The 19,407-nt window shown below is 47.7% G+C and overlaps 1 protein-coding gene across 3 annotated transcripts in view; it reads right to left on the bottom strand.

Annotated features, from left to right (window-relative positions):
- Window positions 1-19,407, bottom strand: part of LOC138497955 (serine/threonine-protein phosphatase 6 regulatory ankyrin repeat subunit B-like) — a 759,106-nt gene that overhangs the window by 82,207 nt on the left and 657,492 nt on the right. For all 3 annotated transcript variants that reach the window (XM_069621713.1, XM_069621714.1, XM_069621712.1), the window contains exons 20-21: window positions 10,495-10,596; window positions 7,887-7,985 (exon numbers count right to left, since the gene is read on the bottom strand). In XM_069621713.1, the coding sequence (XP_069477814.1) occupies window positions 7,887-7,985; window positions 10,495-10,596 (201 nt within the window). The remainder of the gene's footprint in view (window positions 1-7,886; window positions 7,986-10,494; window positions 10,597-19,407) is intronic.

A 19,407-nucleotide genomic window follows, 5' to 3' on the forward strand; every position in this document is an offset into this window, starting at 1 on the left:
TAGCCTGAAAGAGAGCTGCATGTCATCCACATAACACTGAAAGTTAGAGGTAAAGGTAGAGATCATGTGGACCAAGGGGGTCATGTAGATAATAAAAAAACAGGGAAAGGATAGAACCCTGTGGGACACCACCAGTAGAGAGAGTGGTACAGGAGAGAAAGGGCCCGAGTTCCACCTGGGAGGGCTGGTCAGAGAGAAAGGAGGCGAGCTGCCGCAGGGCCTGATCTGTAATGCCCAGGGTATCATGGAGACGGGTGATAGTGATGTGGTTTACCGTATCAAAAGCAGAAGAGAGGTTGAGAAGAATGAGGACAGAGAGAGAGTTGGAGTCAAGATTTCAGAGCAGGTTTTCACGGGTGTTCAGAAGAGCAGTTTCAATGCCTTTGGATGCTCTAAAGGAAGACTGATGGTCATGTAGACAACCAACATATTCAGTATGGAAGGTAAATTGAGTGATAGTCAGCTTCTCCAAGAGTTTTCCCAGGAAAGGGGTGATGGAGAGCGGGCAATGGTTTTCTGGAATGAACGGATCAGCTGCTGTTTATTTGAGTAAAGGGTGCACAAGAGAGTGCTTGAGAAGAGAGGGGAAAACTCTAGTGGCGAAAGAGAGGCTGGAGAGGTCGGCCAAGGCTGGAGCGAGAGTGTATTGTACAATATTGTAAGAAGAACTGAATGTCCTCTACCAGGCACCAGAGATGTTAAGTGGGGAACAGGCAGAAGGACCCATTCTGGAGTGGCTGATGGACGAAGAGACTGCCCAGACCACAGAAGAGCTGGCAAAAACAAAAGGTCAATGAAGAGGAGGAGGTGGAGCATGCTGCGGTAACATATCAACAGGATAAAAACCCACAGTGGTAGACCCACAGATCATAGTTTAAACAACACTAGGATGCCAATATCATTGCTCACCTTGAATGTCAGAAGCATGAAGGACAGGAACAGAGAGGCTAGTGAACTGAGATGTTTGGCATCCCAGAATTGCGATGTTTGCTTTGCTCAGGACTGTATACCATATGACCAGTTGTACAAACAACTTGAGGCAGAGTGGAGGCACGGTCCATTATTTTGTTCCGGAGAAAACGACTACAAGTCCTTGGATTTCAACATCCTTGCTTAAGGGAGCCAGCTCACGGCTGAATTTATTTATTTATTGGGTATTTATAATGTGCCAATGCACAATGTGTTTCAAGGCGCAACAAAATAAGGGGGGGGCAGGGATAACAAAACAGGTCCTGCTAGGCCTTGTGACATTCGGATCGAGCAAGTGCAATAACAAGAAGTGTGGGGGAGGGGGGGTTGAAGGGAAATGCTGGTCAGGGCGGCAGGGCCAGTGGGTCAAGCAAGTGCCAGGGGAGGCCATTGGACAGAGCCAGGGGAGTGAAGAGAGTGCAGGGAAAGAAGGTCCATGTGCTAAGCGCAAGGAATAGGACTGGAAGGTTTAAAAGGGTGCAGGCCCAGCCAGTCAAGTACAGGGGGGGAGAGCCCAGAAAGGGCAAGAGCAGGTTGAGGGCAGGAGGGTCAGGGGATACTAAGTGCAGGGGTAAATTGATCAAGGAGGGCCTTGTGCCCTGTATGAATCTGAAGGAACCAGGCAGCCAGTCAATTGGCAGAGGGGGACATTAGCAGTGGGCGAGAGGGAAGGAGGAAGAGAAAAGGAGTGTCGTGAGAACCTTTCAGAACTTAAGGAGATCTGGCCCAAGTCTGGGAGAGGCAGGAAGGTCATTCCAGAAGGAGGCACCTGCGGTAGAGAGAGATCCACCCCCCACTCTCTGCTTGGGAAAGCATCTGATCTGCAGAGAGTTGGAGCTAGAAGACCAAAGGGCTCTAGCAGGGAGGTATTTATGGAGGGAGTGTTGGATGTAGCGGGGTCCCAAGCCCTAGAAAGCCTTGTGGATGATGCAGAGGCTGAACTTGATCCTTGCAGCAACCGAAAGCCAGTGAGAGAGTTTAGAGCTCGTGAGAGGCCAAGCAAAAGTCTCACAGTCCTATTCTGGATTTGTTGAAGGGGGCGAAGGGAGAAGTTAGGCAGTTTGAGGAAGAGGCTGAAGTCCGACCTGGAGAGGACCAGTGCTATGTAGACATTGAGTTCCTGGGGGAAGGTGAGGAAAGGAAGAATGCTTCCAAGGAGGTGCAGCTGAAAGTAGGCCTTCTCTACAAGGTCGTGATGTGAGGAGAGAAGGAGAGAGAGTAGTCAAAGATGACACCAAGGTTTTTTGCCTCACAGAAGGATGAGAGGCGGGCCACAGAGGGTAGCCAGAGGGAAAGAGGGAGCTGGGGTCCCAATGAGAAGGATATCAGTCTTACTGGCATTAAGGCAGAGATTGTTAGCAATGCAACATGCCTGAATAGCAGACAAGCAGTCAGGAATGAGAGAGGAAGAGGAGAAGGTAGAGGAGGGAAGCTTGAAGGAGAGCTACATGTCATCCACATAAAGGAGAGAAGGAGAAGATCAAAGGGTTTAGAGGGGAAATGTAGATGTTAAAAATCCAAGGGCCGAGGAAAGAGCCCTGAGGGACAACACAGGTGGAGAGTGAGATGGAGGAGAGAAAAGGGCCTAGTTGAAACTGGGAAGGTCGGTCAGAGAGGAAGGAGGTCAACCAGTCCAGTGGTCTGTGATGCCAAGGGAATCACAGAGCCGATTTATAAGGGTGGAATTATTGTATCAAAGGCAGAGGAAAGGTCAAGAAGGATGAGAATGGACGGAGATTTGGAATCGAAATTAGAGAGCAAGTCTTCATGGATGTTCAGGAGTGCAGTTTCTGTGTCTCTGGCAGCTCTCAAGCCAACAGATTCAGTGTGCTGGATAAGTTGGGAGATGGCCGGCTTCTCCAAGGGTTTGTCCAGGAAGGGGGTAACAGAAATAGGGCAGTAGTTAGCCGGGCAGGGAGGGACAGCAGAAGGCTTTTTGAGGAGAGGGTGCACAAGGGAATACTTGGATACAAAGGAGTGATTGCAGAAATCAGCCAAGGCTGGAGCAAGGGAGACAATATTGTCCTTGATAGTTCTGGTGAAGCTTGGGAGCACCTGGATGCATGAGACTTTCACAGAGCAGACTTGTCTAGAAACCTCATCAGGTGATATGGGAGTGAAAGAGGTGAGCAGGAGTGGAGGCTGGAGGGAGGCCAAGGGAGGCCTGAGCGAGGGTGATGGAGAAGGGAGTGGTGTAGAGGAGAGAAAGGAGAGGATGTCCTGAGTTTTAGAAATTAAATGAGAGGCCAGTGCAGCGCAGAGGGCCAGGGAAGGCAGAGGAGAAAGGAGACAGCAGTAGGATTGGTGAGATCCTTGGAGATTTTGAAAAGTTCAGCTATGTTATTAGTGGCCCCAGAGATGAGGGCTCATGGGCAGACGAACTGATCCGACTGATCAATGTGATTACCGGTTTATGGTTTTCCAACAAAAGTTTTTGCATCAAAACCTATCCATCGAAAATATTTGCATCAAATGCATTTTTTTTTTTGGGTTGGGGGGTGCCCCACAAGCCGATCATTTTTTACCCTTAAAAACCCACTCAATGAAAATGAACCCTTTACCCTATACATATATGCATTCAATGCATATATTTTAGATGGATAGGTTTCGATGGAAAAGATTTAGTTGGAAACCTTTTCGATGGAAACACTAGATACCGTGATTACCACCTGACCAAGAAAGAATGGTTGGAAGTGTTCCAAAACCTGAAGCTGCTGCTGCCCACTTTCAGGACAATCCTGATGGGGGTGACTTTAACTGCACAGTTGTGAAGGGTGGCCACACTGGCTCTGCAGGAATGAATGTGACATACAGGCTGGTCAGGGAGATTATTGGGTAGGCTCCCCTGAGAGATGTCATTGGAGGCGGTAGCCAGTCTTTATCACAAAATTTTGATGCACACATGCACATATACCGAAAATGTTACAGTGACAAACCATAACGAAAATGTATGTGGGGGTGGGGTAAAGGGTTAAATATTGTGGGGAAATAGTTGGGTGGGTTTTCAGTGGTGTGAAACAGGGGTTTGGTGGGGGGAACCTCCCAAACCCTGCCCCAAAAAAGAATTATAATAATTTGTTGTTGGTCATTTCGGTATGTGTGCATTCGTTATAAAATATGTCATTACAAAGACATGTAAGCCATTGAAGACATGGGGGCGAATGGCAGAAAGATTTCCTGGAATTGCCCTGATGTCTCTGTGTGCTCCTGGATTTACTTCATCTTCACCTCTCAGATGGTAAAACCTGTTCAGAGCTCCATGGTCGCTCTCCACTTCACTGACGGCTGAGCAATCACCTACAGGGAAGAGCTTTCAAGAAAGTTCCCAGGGGGCTCAGGTTTCCAGAAACTGAATTGCACACCGTTGAACAGTGAGGAGATGAAGGCAAACCCGGGAGGCATGCACAGGGTGAAGAGGCTTGAGTGTCTGCTTTCAATCTACGGGGGGTGGTGGGAGTGGGTCAAGACCCAGCTCCAGAGCTTCTCCCATGATGCAAGCAGAGCTGCTGCACAGGAAAAGAAGAGAATATTCAGGGAGCTGCAAAGCAAACTGCAGACACTGAATTTGAGCTCTGAGGCTGGGATGTGAAGGACAGACTGGAGGAAACCAGGAAGGGGTTAGCAGACAACTTCCAGGCAGAATCCAGGCAAGTCATATTCCATTCTAGTTTTGAGAAACTTTAGAAGGGCGACTGTGGTTTCTTCAAGAAGCCACACTCCACAGCCATAGCCACACCCCTACTGGAACTCTGCAGCTCAGAGGGCAACCTCTAAGGTGGGAAAAGGGAGGTTGTGAAGGTCTCCACTGACATTTAAGGCAGCCTCTACTCACCAAAGCTGTCAGAGAGAGACCAGGTGGACATTTTCCTGGCTGGGATCTCAAAGACACTGGGCCCGGAGGTGAGACCAGGCCTGAACACCCCTTTAGACTGGGGGAGCTCCACCAGACAGTCATATCCTCCAAGCCGGACAAGGCCCTGGGTTGTGACGCTCTTCCAGTCAAACTGTATGTCGAACTCTGGGACCTGATTGTGCCAGAATTGCTCAGGCTATATGAGGCGATAGCTGAAAGGGGTAGCGTGCCACATTCTCTGAGAGAAGGTACAATTGCACTCTTGTTCAAACAGAAAGGAGACTGAGAGGACCTCAAGAACGGAATGTGGACTGCAAGATCCTCACATAAGTAACGGCTAATCATCTGAAAAGGATGATCAGGATGACAGTCCACCCAGACCAGTCCCGTTGTATACCTAGTCGGAAGATCGTAGACAGCCTAGCTCTGATCAGGGATACGATCGAGTACGGCAAAGACATCTGATCAGCCTGGACCAGGAAAAGGCATTTGACTGAGTCTCCCACCAGTTCATGGACTGGGCCTTGTGGGCACTGGTGCTGGAAGACATCTACTGTGTAATGCATAAAGACATCTTTAGTGCTGCTATGTTAATGGTTGGAAGACCACCTCCGTTCCAGTGGAGTCAGGGGTCCGACAAAGGTGTCCACTCTCACCTTTTCTGTTTATTTGTGTTATAGAGGTACTTGTGGAACACATCAGCCAGACCGAGAACATCAGATGGTTCAAGGGGGCAGGAAGCGACAGCTGTGTTGAGGTGAAGTGCTCCCTCTACATGGACAATGGGCCTCATTACGAGGTAGGAGGTAGCCATGGTGCTATTACCGCATTACCGGTCCGTGTTCCCATTCGAGCCACCATAGGGCTCAATGGGAATGGGGATGGAGCTAATAACGGGCCCGCTGATAGCGGGCCTGTTATTAACTCCCTGATCCCTTAGCGGCTCTCGCTAAGGGACCTCGTAATGCAGCGGTAAGGGGTTAACGCAATGGTACTCTTAGCATTGCTGTTAACCCCTTACCGCCGACCTCATAATGAGGCCCAATGTCTCAGTCTTCTGAGATAGAAGCACTGTGAGGGCCCTGTTGAAGACCTGTGAGCACTATTCTATTGTGCATGGATGGTTGGCTGTGCCTGCGGCCTGTGTCTACACTGTTGGAGTGAGATATATGTACCGTACGTTTTCGAGGTTGTTCGGGTGGGGGCGAACTTTGTCCAGTGCAGCAGAGGAAACAGGTCTCGATTTGAGAGTCCAATACCATTGAGGCATAGGTTTCATAATGCAGTAGGTTTTACCATATACTAGACAGCGATGGAGGCTACCCTAGATTTGGGAGTCCTGTATGGCAAGAGAGAGGCCTAGGTTTCATAGTGAAGTATTTTTCACCATATACTAAACAAAGATGGAGCCTACCCTAGATTTGGGATTCCTGTATGGCGGGAGAGAGGAATAGGTTTCACAGTGCAGTATTTTTCACCATATACTAAACAAAGATGGAGGCTACTGCTAGATTTGAGAGTCCTGTATAGTAGGAGAGAGGCCTAGGTTTCAAAATGTAGTAGGTTCATCAAATACTAACCAGAGATGGAGACTACCCCTGGATTTGGGAGTCCTGTATACTGGGAGAGAAGCCTAGGTTTCACAATGCAGTATTTCTCACCATGTACTAAGTAAAGATGGAGGCTACCCCTGGTTTTGAGGATCCTGTGTAGTGGGAGAGAGGCTTGGGTTTCACAATGCAGCAGGATCACTGTACAGTAAATGGGGATGGAGGCAATTGGACAGTTGTCTTCTGTATAATGCAGTCTAATAATGATAATGCTAAACAGTGTGGTGCAGGCTAACATTAAAAGTACCATAACCTTATGGAGCATTCTAGGTGTGAATCGGTTCAATCTGAACAATTGTCTAGCAATCATAATTCTATCACAATGTAGGTTAGTTTGCTAAGTGGTAGGAGTTCTAGGGTAAAATGAGTGCTCTATCCTTCATTCTGACCACTCCTACCTTGATTGTAGCTGCTGGTTGACAGCTGGCCACTTGCTTCCCCTGATGACACCAGCAGACACTTTCTGGATCGGCCAATGTAGGAGCCGCCATTTGCCTTGGGGCGCTTAGCCGCAGGGGCTGTACGGGCAGAGGACTGCCCTGGAATAGTCGATTAAGACTATTGGTAAAGCCAATCCGGACTGGAGTGAGGGCTGGGAGGTGGGAGGAGGGTTGGAAGTGGAAGTCGAGGTGAAAGCGGAACGGAGCGGGCCCAGATGCACAATGGGGGCTCACAAAATGGCTGGATCAAGTGGGGCCAAAGCCGAGGAGGGCCTGTGGCCTACCAAACTCACCCGCATAGCCGGGGACCAAAAGAGGCAGCAGGGAGAGCAGGCACACTGTAGGTGCAACCCTCTAGGCTCCAAGAGCCAATCCGGGCTGAAGGGCGGGCTGGGAGGTGGGAGGAGGGTTAGAAGGGGAAGTTGAGGTGAAAAGGGAATGTAGCGTGCACAGGTGCACAAGGGGGGCTGGGAGCTCACAAAATGGTCGGATCAAGTGGGGCCAGAGCCCAGGAGGGCCTGTCGGCTACCAAACTAACCTGCATAGCTGGGGACCAAAAGAGGCAGCAGGGAAAGCGGACACACTGTAGGTGCAATGTTCTAGGCTCCGAGAGCCAATCCGGGCTGGAGGGCGGGCTGGGAGGCGGGTAGAGGGTTTTGGAAGGGGAAGTTGAGGCGAAAGGGGAACAGATCAGCACAGGTGCACAAGAGGGGCTGGGGGCTCACAAAATGGCCGGATCAAGTGGGGCCAGAGCCCAGGAGGGACTGTGGGCTACCAAACTCGCCTGCATAGCCGGGGACCAAAAGAGCATAGCCATGGACATTAATGACCACCTCCCGCATATCTCTCGTTTCCCCAAACGGAATTATATATAACATAGCCTGTAGTTATTTTGAGTTTTGCCTTCATTGATTCAATGGTTTGTCTAAATACATTTCAGAGAAATAAAGTGATTTCCTCTTTTATAGTTCTGAAGACTACCACAGATGGATGAACACAGAAGACGAGTCTTACCTTTCGGCTGGTAATCTTGAGAGAGATACTTCCCCTTAGGGTCTCCAGAACAGGGATGTGTCCATTCTTGGCTGCCAAATGAATCGCTGTCATGCCCTCCTAATGTGAGTAGATAGTAGCAACACATCAAAGCAGAGCACACACCTTACTTTAACAGTCAAAATAAATTAGTGTGTATGTTGGCACATGTCCCCGACCTCCAAAAATGGAAGTCTACTCATGGCTACATTTGAAGGCTAAGAATGCTGTCTGATGCGAAATAATGTGAGGACTATGGCATCAAATTATGGCCAGCATGTTGTTAAAATAATCAAGCTGTAGTATGGACTTCATGCAACAATGAGGTTCAGTTTATGTTTCTATTGCTTGCCTACATTGCCACACACTTGTCTGAACCATTTTTCATAATTTTCAGAGGTTCCCCAGATCCCTTTGACACAAGAATGTATCTATCTGTTCCATTTACTATTGCACCACACGCTATAGCATCAGCAAAGATGGTAACATTGCTGTTGGATGTATGCTCCTTTTCTCCCGTTTTATTTCTTTCCTTCCTCACTCAAATTCCAGGTACCTTTCTTCACTTTCTTTCCCAGTCAGGCCTCTACTTGTCTTCACAACTCTATTTCTGCCACACTTGATCCCTTCCACGCTCTCCGCCCCTTTGTCTCTTCTTGAAAACCTCTGCAGCCTTGGATGCCCCTTCTCTCCGCTCTATTCGTACTTCCCTGCGATGTGCAGAACCCTTCTGACCTCGCTGCATTATCAGCACTTCACACTTCCTTCAATGCTTCTTTGCTCACTGATAAACAACGTTACTTCTATTCAAAAAAAGATCCTGTCCCACCACCTGCGCTGCTTTTTCCAGGCTCCCTCTTCTGCTGACACTTTCATTGCATCTTGTCTTTGCCCCTCTGACTTCTTTACTTGCAATGTTTCTTCTTTTCTGCTCCTCACCCTCCTCCGGCTTTCCCAGCCACTGACTCTGTACCCTCCTCATCCCCATCACACTTGACGTTTTCTCCCCGCTCATACTTTGATACTGCACCCATTCTTGTCCGGGCCCTTCCTATGGCGTCTCCACTTCGCCCATTTCCCTCTCTTCTAATTTGCTCTATTTATCCCTCTCTAATTCTGTACCTAACCATACTTATCAATCTCTCCTTGTCTATTGCTATCTTTCCCACTTTATGTCCTCAGTCCTCAAACTTCATTCTCTACTGCTTCTGACCCAATCAAGATTCCCAATCCGGATTCTGGCATGGTCTCTCCACAGAAACTGCTCTTCTTCACGTCAAACACTTTCCTCTCAGCGTAATAAAGCATCATCTATACCCATTCTGCTTGACCTCTCGGCTGCATTTGATACTGTTAATCACCCTACACTCTTCGCTGCTCTCACCTCCATTGGATTTGCTGACCCTATTTTTCACTGGTTACATTTCTATCTCTCTGACCGCTCTTAGTCCGTGTTTTGGCCTGGCCATAACTCTTCTCATCGTTCGCTCTACTATGGCATTCCACAAGGTTGATGCTTGGCCCATTCCTCTTCTCTATCTACAGCATTCCACTTTTCTCACTCATTGAATCTTTCAATCTATAATCTCATTTCTATGCGAATGACAGACAGATTTTCTTCTCTTTTACATCCTTCCCGGACTCTGGTAATTTTAAATCTCGAACTGCCTTTCTGCTGCAAAATTCTGAATGTCCTCTCCCTTCTTCTGTCTCAACCCCTCAAAAATTGAAGTTATTTACTTTCCTCCTTTCCTTCCATCACGTTCTGCCCCCGCTGGTCTTTACTTTCACCCTTCACTTCTCCCCTTCTCGTACTCCGTTAGTATTATTGGCGTACTTATCAACTCCTCATTCTTTTTTTCTTCTCATATTTCCTCTACAGCTCGCACCTATCATTTTCATCTATACAATATTTGTTGTATTCATCAAGTTCTATTCTTCAACGCTACTAAACTTCTTCTACTATTTTTTCTCGTTTCGATTACTGCGCAGCCCATCTCATTGGCTTTCCCTCATCCCACATCTCCCTGCTCAGTCTACAACTTGCCTATTGGAATTCTTTTTTCTCTGACTTCACACTCTTCTATTACCCATCTGTCCAGTCCAGTGCCCTTCTTCCTTTTGACTCTCGGCTTGGTTTCCATTGTCTCTCAATTGTCTTCAAGTGCTATCATGGCCTAGCCCCGCCTTACCTTGTTGCTCATCTCTCCCTACACTCCTTATCAACACTTCAGTCACAGCATATCCACCTCTTAACTTCTTCTAAGCCTCCCAGTCTCCCTTCTCATTTCCATTCCTTTTTTCTGCTCAATCCTAATCTATCGAACTCTCTCACCCTTGATCCATGCTCTTCCTTTTCACTAGACATCTTCCACTCTCGTCTGAAAGCTCATCTCCTCTCCCTTCTCTTTGTCACTCTGATTATTCATTGGCTTCAGCTGTTGCTTCTCTAACTCTGGCATTGTTTAGTGTCCCGCATTATTAAAATATGTTTGTACAGTGCTTTATAAATCATATTAAATTACAAAAATACAAAACTGATGTAACACTTCAATTGTAAATGTCTTCCTTTTGTAGCTTTAATACGTACACCATTTTCATCAGACGCTGAAGCACCCATTTCCAATAGGACCTTCACCACCTCAGCGTGTCCTCCAGCAGCAGCCAGGTGCAGTGGCGTGGAATCATTTGTCTAAAACACAAAGGGATGCCAATTACAACCGAAAATAAGGATCTGCACATATTAAAACTGCTAATGCCCATGGCCTGGGATTATAGCCTCACCCAATTTGTTTGGCAACAAGCCCTTTATCTTGCAAAGCCCCAGAATAGTTGGAAGTGTGAAATCAAGCCTATTTCGCTCTGCACTGATAATTTAAATGGGCCTCACGTTCACATTCTATATAATATCTTATTTCATCTACATAGATTAGAACATGACAGGGCCCCGTGTTTTCATGGCTAGGTTTGCTCTGCTTAAAAAGCAGTGCACATGTGCTCCACATACATGACATTTAATGACAATGACCTGCATGCAAAGTAGGGTTTTCACACTTTCTGGAAAATGTGAAACCTTGTGAATTGATCCTTATCTCTCAGTCTGGCTTCTGTCTGAATGGAGCTTTTTCAAAGCGTATCTAGGATCAGCTCCTCCTAAAAAATTTTTGGAGGCTATTTTACTTTACTTGGTGGACCACATTGTTGTAAATCAGAGTATGAATTCATTGGAGATTTAAGTTCTGACTTTGCTTCAAAACTTTTTTGATACAGTTTCAAAGTTTATTTTATTAAGAATGTTATAGCCTGCAATTCATAGCCAGATTTCTGAACTCCAATGGGTGGTCCTGATCATCCTGTGTGACATCTCCCGATGCCCGAAATTTAAGTTACAGACTTGTTCGCCTCCACTCTCTCGCAGGATAACATTTGCTATTTTTGCACCAACATTGTTCTAGCAATGTTCTGGGCAACCTGTTAGTTCAAGGATATGCAATAGTCGAAATGCAGCATGCACGGCAGATAACTGAGACTTAAAAACAGTTGCGATTAAATGGTTTTTTAATCTAGCCAAAATATTTTTCTCTTACCACACATGCATCATTTCCCAGAATTAGCAACATACCTCTTTACATTCTTCTACAGAGGTTCATGCTCTGAAAAAGGTAACTTTTTTACGCAGTACCCATTTCTTAGTTGTAACGATAATTGCTTAATTTCTTATTATAACCCTTGTTCGATGGGGATCCACCTGCATTCTTCTTGATCCTAAAATGTGTTTTTTCAATTCTTTGTCCCTACAAGTACCTGGTGAGTGCATTTCTGACAAAACACTGATACATTCAGATTCAAGACTTTCACTCATTTGCAAGTGAAATTAAATCATGGAGAATGCCCACGACTGCTAGAGGGTACACATGAACTTTAACTTGTTGCTACAGTCAGCTCATGCATGCATGCATGTATGTATGTAATTTATAAATTGCTATCCTAGCCTGGTGGCCACCGAATGTTGTATGTAGAGGATGCACCAAGAGGGGTACAAGTACAGCTGTAGCTGCAATAGGTTAGGAAGCAGGCAATGGTGAGAGCTCTAGATGTGGAAATTATTATGGTTGATAGGAGCGATCAGTGAAGATGGTCCTGGAAGAGTATGAGGAAGAGCCATTCTACTGAAAAAAATACACTTAAAGTTGCGTTTTGAACATTTTTTCCTTAAATAGCACTTCTTAATCTGGATATGTGTGGCAATATTTGGCAGAGTGTGCATTTATTTAATTAGCTAGAGAATTTGCAAAGTGCAACATGCATGACTATTGCGTATCCTGGCATTGGGAAATATGATGGAGCAGAAGAGTCGAGAGATACGGTGAAAGAAAGAGCGTTTTAATTCTGTCATAGAAGGCCACGGATTGGCTATGACGCTGATGTGCCAAAGGAGAGATGTCTGTGAGCAAGAAGAAAGGATAGTAATGGCTTGTCCCCTGCTCAGGACTTGTGGTTTCTTTCGAGGACAAGCAGAGGATTTTTTCACAAGTGTAGTGTTCAAATTCCTGAAGCAGATAAGGTCCCAGGGACGCAAAGCCATATTTTGTTTTAAATTAAACTCTACATTTGATGGAAATATTTGCAAGGTGCAAGTTACAAGAAAGACTACACTTGTGCAACCTGATCAACTTATATATCCTTTGTCAAAGTAAAGCAGGTCTCAGGAGAATTCCTTTGATCTGGTCAGGTGCTCCACATAAAGTAGGAATCAGCTATGCCATCCTCTTGGAGGCCTTGCTTATGCTTCCAGAGAAGACTTGAGTATTCTTGTTACACTTCCGAGCATCACAACAATGATTTAACTCAAGTGGGATCCCAGGCAGGAATATGAGATTAGGGTGGCAGCGATAACCTAGAAAGGGATGATATAGGCCAACATCTTGTTGCAGAATGCACTGTAGGTAGCCTCTTACGAAAAGAGACCTGAGATTTAGGTTTGAATTGTGGCATCTGTTGGAGAGGTTTGTCCAAATCTGGGAGTAGAATAAAGAGGCTTGCGGCTATAATGTAGAGAAATTCAATTTTTCAAACTGTTGAAACCTCACAATTGAATTTAATAGTTCATTTTTAGATGATGGATACCAACTTTCAACATCAATGAGATCACTAGCGCCCATGACACGATGAAAGATTAAAACAACGCCTTGAAGCTCAAAGTCTTATTCATTAGACAGAGTTGAAGCATGCGTTTGACATCAAACATGTTGGCGGGTTGGCCAGCAGGCATGCAGTGAGGCTGCTCTTTCTGTGAGATCCCGCCGTATCCTTCGATTTATATACTTTAAAGTGCCCATTTTCAGCTGTGGTGACAGAGGAGGTGGTCGGAGGGTGCCCTGATCCAAATGGTGGGGTTGCCGCCACAAAATGAAGGAGCTGTACAGAGGTGCTGCCTGTCAAGATACTGAGATCCTGCAAAGTAAGATGGCAGCTGCAGCTCCTGTGCAGGCTGCATAGCGCTCCCTGTGGTGGCTCTGAGTGCTGTGAGCTGTTGACATAAGTGAGGGAGACAGTGGCTGGGCTGAGTGGTGCTTGTGCCTAGGAGGAGAAGGCTGCAGGGACTGGGGATCCCGCTGGGCACCTCAGCGCAGACGGTTCCATGTCATTTAATCGCCTGCCTGTTCATCCCCAGGCTTTTTAACGTGCACATTCCATCGAATGTGCTCATCGGTTTTTCTTTTTTTGGGGGAGAACCCCCCAACCCCCCGTCCCACACTTATTTTTTGCTATTGCCCACCCGCCCAACCCCTTTACTGCACTTTCACACCCCCCTAGAAAATTCGATGAGCATATTCGATGGAATGTGCACGTTAAAAAGCCTGGGGATGAACAGGTAGGTGATGAAAGGACGTCGTACCACGCATACGCAGGAGTGAAGCATGGATACGCCTGCCAGCTGGTGGAGGCGGAGTGCCTTGCTCGGTGCGTAGCGCAGAGCTGGTGGTCTGTGTCCCAGGTGTTGGGTGGGCCTCCAGTACACGGCACAGACATCGGAGTGTGCCAGGTGGATTGGGGGGTCTGTCCGACTTGCCTGAGCGGGTCCTCCCAGTGAATGGAGCTGGGTGCTTGGAGGCGCTGGCAGTGCACTCACCTGCTGCTGGTGAGGCGACAGAGAAGGGAGGGCTCCTCTTCTGGGAAGGTTTTCTTTTTTTGTCTGGACATTGGCAGGAGCCTGGAGATAAGAGGGGAGTCCCTGGTGTGGACGCCCTCGGTGGGATGGCTTTGGAGCTGGCTGCTTCCTGCAGGGGGGTGTTTGCCAGACCTGCTGGCCAACAGTGAGCTTGAGGGTGCCTGAGACCCGCGGCACTGGTGCTGGAGTTGCCTGGAGTAGGGGAGACACTGTCTAGACAGTGCAGGCTGCCCACTTGCCCCTGTGGGGAGCTGCAGTGAACATTGATAAGGCAGGACAGGGAGGTGATCCCTCCGGGTAGACTGCTGCAATAGACTTGGATTCCCTTTTGGTGCTATCTGATAGGACATTGCCCAACAGAGGATGCGCCTGAGTAAGACAGGGGCTCCTGGCATGGCACTGCTTGGCTGGGGTAACTCGATCTGGATGCTGCACAACCTTGACAATGTCAGAATACAGGCTGTCGTAGTGTGCCCAGAACTCTTCTTCACGCGTTGGGGCTTGCGACACCTGGTAGTGAGGCGCACTCTCTCCCACCTCTACACCTCCCACCTCTACATTGCTACCCCCACGGCGGGTAACCCAGCTGTGGTCTGCAGCACATTGATTCCACCTGACCCTGTGCCACACTTAAGACACCAAATGTACTCCTGCTGTTGTGTGGCAGCACCCGGATTCCAGACAATCTGGTCCTAGCCCTATACCCAGATGCCAGATACACATCACCAGAGGAAAGGCAAGCAGACAATGGTGGATGCTTATGCCTGAAAAGATGGTGTGGGTACAGAGAAGGCATCTATGGTTGCTGAGGACGGCAGGCCCAGCAGGAGGAGAATCATATCCTTGTGGCCATCGCTTCCCTGAAAACCTGCTTAGAACAAATGGTGAATGCAGTTATCATGGATGTCGGTTTGCTGAGGCAAGGCGTGCGGTCACTATCGGACCGAATTAGGACTGTGGAAACACAGGTGCGTAAAAACACACCTAACATCTGCACTACTCAGGTGCAGGTGTCCGAACTGATGAACAGAGTGAGTGTCCCAAAGAGCCGAGTGGAAGATTCTAAGGGTTGGACCCGAAGGAACACCATCAGAATCCTCAGGCTGCCTGAAGGGGAGGAAGGGAATGACCCGACCATCTATGTACAAAATCTAAGGAGGTTGTGGGACACTGATGCAAGCCTTCACAGTGGAGAGACCGCACAGGCCGTTGTCCCGGAGACCTACCCCGGGAGCCCCCCCTGAGGCCCTTGATCGTGAAGATCATGAACTTGAAGGATAGAGAATGAATCCTGACTTTTTCTAGGGCAGGGGGAGCATTGTGCAAGCGTCAGCAAAGTTAGCGACATACCCTGACTACACTATGCTGGTGCAGAACCTCAGGGCTATGTTTGGTCCCACAAAAGAATGACTGCGCAGGGCAAACATCGGATACATGCTCATTTACCCAGCAAAGTTCAAGGTACTCCACGATGGCCGGTCCCACTTTTTTGTGAATACTACTGCAGCAAACTCCTGGTGGGATGCTATGGGCATCGCACAGATAGCGAAGGAAAAATGCTCTCTGACACTGTGATGCTGATGGAGGGCGTACACTTCCTTGTAGCGCAGGGCAATGTTTGTGTAACAAGGGACAGTTCCAACTATTTTGGCTATGCCACATTTTTGCAAACGTGGGCAGCTGTGTGTATTGGTTGCTGTAACACCCCGAACGAGCGTACCCTTGATGCCCGCTCTGTGGCATCACGCTGCCGCATGCTGCACTTGGCATGGGGGGGAGCTGGAGAGGCAGTGGGGTCTGAGGGTGCGTCAAGCCACTAGGTCTTTGGTTTCTGGGCTGGGAGACTGGTTTTGGTTGGTTTCTCCTTGCCTCTTTTTGTTCTATCACTTTCCTGGGAGCGCAATTGCGTTAGTTATTAGGTTTCAGTGTTTTTTTGGGAATCATGAGGGGGCAGAGCACAACGGAGGTGGGTAATCTGGAGAGTCGCGCCTATCAGACACTGACCCTGCAGTGCATAGTAATGACACTATAACAATGGGGGAGGGTGCTTGCGGGTTTCATGGGTGCTAAACAGGGAGTGGGAACTTCGCTCTGGCGCACGGATGGGTCATTGGGAGGACTGGGACCCAGATAATATTGAGATATGGCCAGTAACCTAAAAAATATCATTTGGAACTTAGAGGCCTAAATAGCTATGTGAAAATACTCAGGGTGATTGCCTATTGTAATAAGGCTGGTTCTGGACACTTATTGTAGGTTCTTAACATCAAGTTTTATTGTAAATCGATTAAGCTGTTACATGGGGAAACCACTGGGTCCCATCACCCATGCTGACAAGTGCCCAACTGACTCCAACTGGAACATTCAGAGACACTTGCATCCAAACATTCCACAATGACATACCAACATTCTCTCAGTCCACTCATACACATCAGGCACAATACAACACATCTCCTTCCGTTAAAGGATAAACAAATGTGAACACACCAACATGCTACAGACAGAAAACAACATTCACACAACTCTCATACATGCACTGACAGATGCACCCAACCAGGCGTATCAGACGTCCTACAGATGTGGCAACAAAACCTAACACTTCAAACTTATGTAAAACCCCTCATAACATAACAATACTCCTCCCGCCCATTCCTGCCACGAATGAGCATCTAGTCTGCCACACTAGAGTACACACCTGCCACCTTCTCAGGCAACCATTCGACATTCCTCTGCCATCAGTAACAAACCTACCACCTTCCGCCAATCCCTGCCATGGATGGACCTCCAGGCCACCACCCCAGAGAACTACCAGACCTCCGAAAAGGCCAAAATGTTGCCACAACTAAAACCACAGTTAACTAACAAATGGGATGGCATCATATCCAGTGGCAAATGTCCAACACAAATACAGACACTTCAGTACTCACACACAACCACACTAACACACCAACTCAGTGGAAAAGGGCGCATACATGACACAATGTGTCATTTCCACTCACCCACTGACTCAATATGCTGGCAGTTCGTGGTGTGCTGATTAGCAGACAAGACCATACTAGATTCGATGCTTCTGCAGCCGTCTCTGCAGAGGTGTGTCCTGAAGGAGGCCCTGTGGGTTACAGATACCGGTCTCTCGCTCAAGCCCTGGCTCCTTCAGTTATTAAGGACTCTGCCGAGCAGAGTCTGGAGGAGGTTGGGTGCCCGGGATCCTTATTCTCCTAATATTCCCCTTGTGGCACTAGCTAGGAAAGGGCCTGAACCATGCGACTAGAATTAGGAAGTATTGGGAGGGCCATGGACTAAGCACGTTGGGAGACCTGATGGAGGAGGAGAGACTGATGGATTTTGCAAGCTTGGGGCAACTCTCAGGTATATATTCAGGCCAATTTTTAATGTTTCAGAGACTGGTGAGGAATATTGAAGCCCGTTGACCAGACTTTTCAATGGAAATGGAGGTGGACCAAACATTGGAGTCCATGTATGATGTGGCTGAAGGGGGTCCCACAGTTTCTCGATTGTATGACCTACTTCTGAATAGGCATGGGAAGGCGACCTCAGGAGTACGCTCAAGTGAGAGGCGGTTTCATGCCAGATCACTCACAGACACTGAATGGGTGCATGCACTAGGCTACACTAAGAGAGTTTCTAGGAACTCCAGATTCATGCGTACCAAGCTGTACATTATGCACAGGGCCTATATGACCCCTCACAGAATGTCTAGATTTGTAGGGGCCTGGATGCTGCAGTGCCTGAGATGCGCACATGAGGTTGTGGATTTCTTTCATATGTTTTGGACCTGCCCAGTCATTGGCAAATTTTATAAGGGGGTGATGGACAAGGCAGCTGGGGGGGGGGGGGGGGGTACAGATGTATGCCTGACCGGCGGTGGCCTTACTTTTGGGCCTATATCCAAAGGGGAGGAAGCACACAGCAAACATCACACTCATGAAATAGCTTATCTGTGTATTGTGTAAGCAAAGGATCACAATGGCTTGGAAACAGGCAGAGGGCCCCAGAAAAGGTGCTTGGTGGGCACACCTGGAAAGATTGGCTTTAGCTGGGTCTGCTGTCTGGCATAGGGTGGTGCATAGCGGGATGAGAGAAGGGAGTGTATATGTTGATGCTTGGGATGTATTGGTGCAGGCAATTTTTCCGCTGCATGAAGAGCATTCTCCGGAAGCACGCCTTCTTGCATATGTCACCACCATGGCAATAGGCTCTAGAAGGGTGCAGAGGGAACTGGAGGGCAGGAGCAAGCGGTCGGGTGTGGGGGGAACCGATATGGCCCAACTCAATGGTACTGCTGACCTCTTGGTGGCCACTATGTTACCACTGGGCAGTGGGGTATTTGCTGTATTGTCGTGCAGGGCCTTGATAACTGACGGTCCATTGACTGGACCACATACGTTGGTCTATCATGGCTATGAGATGCGCTGATGGGATGCTCGTGACCCAGGGACGAGGCCGGAATGGGTCCAGCCTGAGTGGAGCACATTTGATAGGATCTCTGTGCTTCTGGTGATGTGCAGTCGCCGTCACCACTGGAAGTCTTTGGACTAAGCCGACTGTATCAGGACATGGGACTTGACAGCATTACACCGTAGCTCTAGTGGTGGTGCACTCATGCTCCCGGGATGGGCTAATGTGATGCTTTGGGTTTTGTTGGGTGGCTGTCAGGATTGATGGTGTGGGAAGACTTGGAAGTCTTGAGTGGGTTGGTCTGGGGTGCGCTCTTATTATATGCTTTGTGCAATCTAGTTGGCGAGGTTAAGGGGTTGTGCTTTCTGTTTTTTCCCAAATGCTAATAAAACGTTTGGCGCTAGGACTAGTGCTGTGCATTATCAGATTAGGTGGTGATGTGTTTTCAAAAATTAAGTCTTAAAATCACACAAGTTGCAGATTCCGATACCTTATATTGGATTAACTGAAAAATCTATGCAGCGATGGAACAAAACATCTTACGAAGTCCCACAGACCTCTTCATCAGATGCTGCAGAGTGAATTGATTTCTAAAGGAAAGCCACAGCACAAATCATTCTACAAATCAAAAAATTAAAAATAAAAAGGAACATTTCATTGGGTGGAGGAACAGAATGAATGGTATGTGGGCCTGAAATGGTTTTCTTATGTAAAAGATCATAAACACTCCTGCAGGTAGGCGACACAAGTGGTTGAAAACAGTGTTTTGAAATGAAATGAAAGTTATTAAATGGACCAAGGAAAGGTAGGCTGCAGGTATATTCAGGGCTCTACACTCAGCTTGGTATTTGGACTACAATGGAAACGTTAAGCAAATGTAGCCCTGCTGGGAGTCTTTAGTTTACATCGGTG

Source organism: Ambystoma mexicanum, chromosome 5q, assembly GCF_040938575.1.
Source record: "Ambystoma mexicanum isolate Mex_15411 chromosome 5q, UKY_AmexF1_1, whole genome shotgun sequence".
Classification (NCBI taxonomy): domain Eukaryota; kingdom Metazoa; phylum Chordata; class Amphibia; order Caudata; family Ambystomatidae; genus Ambystoma; species Ambystoma mexicanum.